Source organism: Gavialis gangeticus, unplaced genomic scaffold (genome assembly GCF_001723915.1).
Source record: "Gavialis gangeticus isolate Ggan-Ray unplaced genomic scaffold, GavGan_comp1, whole genome shotgun sequence".
In the NCBI taxonomy this organism is placed as follows: Eukaryota; Metazoa; Chordata; order Crocodylia; family Gavialidae; genus Gavialis; species Gavialis gangeticus.
The window spans coordinates 120,392,796-120,398,329 of record NW_017729024.1 but is presented as its reverse complement, the minus strand read 5'-3'; the positions used below and the strand labels follow the sequence as shown (position 1 = coordinate 120,398,329).

The window sequence follows — 5,534 nt, the reverse complement described above, 5'->3', positions numbered from 1 at the left end:
AGTTGAAGGTAAGGATTCTTTTTTTATTTTGTTTTTTTAAGTAACAATTGACTTGCCACATTGCCCTTGTTCACCAATGTTTGCTGTCCTCTTCTGTTGTTTGCAGATGTTGTATCTTCATTAAGTTGTATTATATTCATGACTGAAAATTTCAGGCCTGTCCAGGGTACTTTTATTAGGCAAGCAAAGTTGGCTATGGCTTGCAACATGCATGGTGGGAGAAAGATGCGAAGATTCTTGAGTACGGGAGAAAAGGAAAAACATGGGTCAGTCTTCTCAGACTTAGTCTATGTGACTGAGTTCTGCCAACATCGCTATGTCAGCAAGGGGTGGGAAAAGATCTCATCTAGTAGCAAAAGCTCTGTTATCTGGCATCCCCTGGGAATGGGGGATGCCAGTTAATCAAATATGCCAGTTAATCAAATGTGCACCATCTGGTGCGCTCCCTGGCGTCAGTGTGCCGGGGGACGGAGGGGAGCCCCGTGCAGGCTGCTTTGCCCCACTCAGGCTGCTTTGCTCCAGGCCGTGGGCCAAAGAAGTGAAGGAGAAGGACTTGGCTCGTGGCGGTGAAACCAGAAGTGGGACTTCCAGTTTCGCTTTTGCCGCATTCCTCAGATGCCAGTTAATGGAGGTTTCCGGTTGATAAAGTGCTGGATAACACAGCTTTTGCTGTAGTTGTCAGCAAACCCTCTGATGTAGACATACCTCTGTCAGAAGAAGGCCACTTGTGCCAGGAAAGCTTTTGCTGTTTTGGGGTGCTTATATAACCGGTGGCACAAACTCCTGCTAGAGATATGTGTCTACATTCAGTGGCCTATGCTAAAGCATTGTTGTTCTAGCTATGGTGGTAGTTGTCCCTGTACTGTAAACAAGGCCTCGGTTTCCTCCATATCCAAGTTCTTCTTCCACTTAGAAAAAGCCATTGCTGTTTTTCTTCTCTTCAGTCCATTCAGTCTCCTTGTATTTCACTCCCCAGCCTATGGGAGGACCAGAGAGTAATAGTGCAGTTTTCTGTCTCCTTTACCTCTGCTACTGGCAGTGAACAGCTGAGCCCCAGAACTGTGGTAGATAGTTTAGAGAGACCTCTCCACTACACTCATTAAATGGCTATGCATTTTGCAGGTCCCAAAAACCTGGGTCTGAAAGTAAGGTTTGGGATGTATAAAGGAAACTGTGGTCTTTTTAAACCTAAAAGCATTTAAAAATAACCTTCCAAAATTCTACCTCACTGCACACATTGCTTTCTGCCACTTTGAGTTCCCAAGTATTGACATAAATTTTTTTGTACCTGTTTCATGTGCACACAGGTTAATTATTTAAAGCATCTTCTCTTTCTGACTGCCTGAGACATCTGTATCTTTGTTGCTTTGTTTGTTTTGTGGGGGTGAGTCGAGTATTTGATTTAGTCCCTTGCATGTCAAACACCTGAGAATCCTCATTATCCTCTTTCCGACGCATGTTGTTTCTCTAGCTTTGAGGCACAGCTCTGCAGTTATTGCTGCTCGTGCTTAATGCTCGGTGGAAGTGTTTCAGAGGGAGGCAATGTCATGCCTGTTTTGGATCAGAAAGAGGATGATCTTTTACCTGAATTGGTTTTTGCTTTACTTTAAGGCTTTAAATAGAAGTCATATTTGTCCCAAGAGAAAGCTTTTTGTCACGGGATTGTACGGATGTCCACATCCGTTGTCTTGCTTTAAGTCCCTCTGAAGTATGCCGGATAAAATGTACTAACACTTTTTCCTGAGTCATCCTGTTGTACGTCTTTGCCAGTGATTCTCAACCAGGGTGCTGCTGCATTGAGATCTTTACAAGGATGCCATGGGGCGCCATGCAATGTTAGCATTGTTAGGTGTGCAAACATGATTTACAAAATAAACCCAGAGATTTCTAATTGGAATCCATAGTGTTCAAAACATTCTGACCTGTGCTGGTCTTTGAGTTCTTTGCAACAGGAAGATTGTTCTGCACTGGCATTTTCTGAGAGGGTGGCTTGAGTGTAAAGATGTTGAGAACCACTGCCCTGTATGGTTATTGCCATTCATTCCAGGGACAAGCTGGTTGGTCTGTATGCTTTCTCTAGCCACCTTCTGGCAAAGAAGTAGCAATGCAGTTTGGAAGAAAAATGTATGTAAATGACTGTGCTGCTCCTGTTTTGGATCCAAGTCAAACACCAGTAGAGTCAGTCCTGGGTCAAATTAAATGTCTCTTCTCTAGGTATCAGTTTTACCTACCCGCATTCACACAGGACACCAGCCCCTTAATACCTAATGCGGGGAGGAGAGCTGTCAGCTTTGGTTTGTAAATGTATTCCTTGTGTTTGTTTGTCTGTTTATTCCACTTACCTGTTTTCTCTTCCCTTCCTGTTTCTAGATCACCAGAAGAGGAATGCCCCCCAAAGGGGGTGGGGAGGTGGTATTTTCCTGTCCAGTAAGGAAAGCCTTGCAGCCCATTCAGTTCACAGATCCTGGCAAGATCAAGCGCATCAGAGGAACAGCGTATCTTTTTTTTTTCTTTCCCTCCCTGCTTTCCAGGGATTTTTTTTTTAATCTTCCACAAACTACATTTTCTCACGTGTGGGGGTAGGGGGAGAGAAGGACAGCGAAGTGACACAGTGAGATTGTCTTGCTTGGTACCCAGTGGTATGATCACAGTGATTTATTAAATTGCTGCATATAAGCCCTTTGTCTGTAAACCAGTCTATAAAATTAAAATAGATTAGAAGTGTTTGCTTAAGTAGCAAGAAAAATATACAGCTTTCTAATCATGTATCATACAGTGCTCCTGGAAAGGCAATTTCAGTATTTGATTTATTTTTTAAAAAGCAACAAACTTAGTTTTATTGTAGCTTCACTTGATAGGCGCTTTTCTTTTTATAATGATGAGACTAAATGCATGTTGGATGGGAGCCTAGAATTAAGCTGCACGGAACACATGTGCATTTGAGCATTGTCTGTCTTATAAAAAACTGGATTAGTTTTTAAACCTCAATAGCACCGTCAGAGATGGAGTGATGAAATGCTGGGGAAAGAGTACGCTATAGCAAAATGCAAATTATAACACCACAGCTCCACAGAACAGTGGATCCTTGCATTTAGTTCTTGTTTTTTCACACCCTGTCTTCCTCAAACCTTCTGTTCCCTCAGAGATGGCAAGAACTTTTCTTGATCAGAAGTGCAGGTATTCTGTTCCCTCTTGGGCATGAAAGAATTGGAATTCACACTCCCTATGAGCTGTTGCTTGTTAGTAGCTTAGAATATAACTGTAACTCAGAAACTGGATTGTTTGGAACTCATTTTTAAATTGTCTCAAGGAAGAAAACCAGAACAAATGCAGTTACTTGCAGTGTAGTCAGCTTTTATTTCTGGCCCTTCCTCATGAACTCCCTTCTGACATGCAAAAGAATGAAGCATCTTGTCCTCCAGTCTTGGGATTGGTACAGCATCACTAGTCTTTGTTACAGTGTGTGCACTGAATCAGTCAACAAGGAAGGATTTACATGTTTGATAGTGTCACGCTCTTTATCATAGTCTTTCCAGAACTTCAACATTCATGAAGCTTCTCTGTGTCCTTCTCACTTCTGCTTTGTGAACTTAGATGCCATGTCTGCATTTGAAGACACCAGAATTGAGCTTTGTATGTGAACCACTTTCCCCCTTTACACTGTGGCTTCCCTTTTCTTTTGCCCTGATCTTGTTCCCAGGAGACTTTGAGGCAGTGGGTTGTCCGGAAAGCAAGGTTGGAAGCAGTACTGTTAAAGTAGGTCATTTTGCTTTCTGCCAACCTAGGAGCCCTCTTCTGGATGTGAGTGTTGTCCCAATGTACAATTGTGCAGAATTGCTTCCTGTATCCATTGTGCTTTTGTAGTAGTGCAGCCATTTTCAGCCTTTTTTCATTTGCAAGCCCCTAAAAATTACAAATGGAGGTGCAGACCCCTTTGAGTTGTAAGTGTGTGTATTCACACATTTTTGGTTGATCACAGTCTTTCACAGACCTGTTAGACATAGTCTGCAGACCCCCAAGGGTCATTGGATCATAGATTGAAAACCAGTGTGGTAGTGCAATCTTACATAGTGCCTTTGATTCCCAAGAGTTTTTGGTACCCTCATATAAACTGTGGACAGGGATCAGTTTGCTAATCATTATTTGCTACCTTTAATTTGACTATCTGGATCATTTAAAATATAATAAGCTGTATAGAAGGAGACTTTAGAGCAAGAGTATATCTAGTTCAAAAGAGTGGGTGGTGGGCATGGACTGGGACAGTCAGGAGACAGTCAGTCAGTTGGGCCATGGTAGGACAAAAAATAGTAGACAAAAATGAAGTGACAGGGCCTGAAGGCAAAGCCTTTCTGCTCCTTTCCCATGCATGCTTAGCTTGCTTAGCTTAGCATGTTTGGCCCAGCTCCAACTAGTAGTTACATAGAAGTGGCACATTTTAATAAAGACAGAGCAGACATGTACTAGGGAATGCTTTGGGACTGTCTCTTGAAGGTAAAGTAAAGAGGGAGAGATGCAAGTTGGCTTTTTCCTTTTCTTGGTGTATAAAGAGACAAAAGGCATTGTCTGTTTAAAAAAAAAAGACATTTCATGGTGACTAGGGAATGAGTGAACTGATAGCTTTGCTAGAGTTCAGAGTGAGTGATGAGTACAATGTGATGGCAAAAACTTAATTTGTACTCTTTGGAACATTTTTAGAGTTTTTTGCTGATACTTTAACTTCACTAACTAATGATCATTTTGGAGAGATGTCTTTGTTTGAAAACTTGTATCCTGGCTGCTTTAATGATGGGAGAGGTTTGGCTGAAGAGAGGTGCTTAAACTAGCAGGAATGATTGGATAGAACATGCCTGATACTTTTTAAATACAGAAACGAGCACTCCTTTCCCAGCACCAAGGAGATCCTTTAAGGGTGAATGAACAAAACATTCAGGTGTACACATCATGAAGAAACAGAAGGTGATGCAATATCTCTTTAAAATATCCCTTGACAGGGTCATTTAAGATGTGGGTTTGTTTAATTATAGTAGGATAGTCTTCTATACAGGTTTCTCTATATCTGTTTTCAACAGATGGTTCTTAAATGATCTTGTAGAAAGCAAGGAATAGAGGCAGTTCATTAGAGGAGATGGTTGGCAAAAAAACAGATATCCTAAAGAAGGCATTGAGACTTCTTTTCCTTGCACATCTCCTGGTTTTTAGGTGTCTTTTGATCATAGTAAAATCCTTGACATCACAATGTAGATTTTCAGTCAGAGTGTCACCACAGATGGTGAACAGAATCGTGGATTCGGCACGAAGCATCCTAAATAAGTTCATTCCAGATATATATATCTACACGGATCACATGAAGGGGACCAGTTCTGGAAAGTAAGTACTAAAGGTTTCGACAGTGCCGTAGTGGGGGCGGGTGTGGGGGGGCAGTTGCTCCAGGTACCAAAGCAGAGGAGCATCAACAGGTGCTGCCCAACTGGGGTAGGGCACAGGACAGAGTTGCGAGCAGCTCATTTAGGGGGGGTGAGGGGATGAGGGAAGGG

At 42.2% G+C, this 5,534-nt stretch overlaps 1 protein-coding gene across 1 annotated transcript in view; it reads left to right on the top strand.

Annotated features, from left to right (window-relative positions):
- Positions 1 to 5,534, top strand: part of RCL1 (RNA terminal phosphate cyclase like 1) — a 79,736-nt gene that overhangs the window by 25,470 nt on the left and 48,732 nt on the right. The window contains exons 5-6 of the mRNA XM_019517625.1: positions 2,371 to 2,495; positions 5,242 to 5,367. Coding sequence (XP_019373170.1) covers positions 2,371 to 2,495; positions 5,242 to 5,367 — 251 coding nt within the window. The remainder of the gene's footprint in view (positions 1 to 2,370; positions 2,496 to 5,241; positions 5,368 to 5,534) is intronic.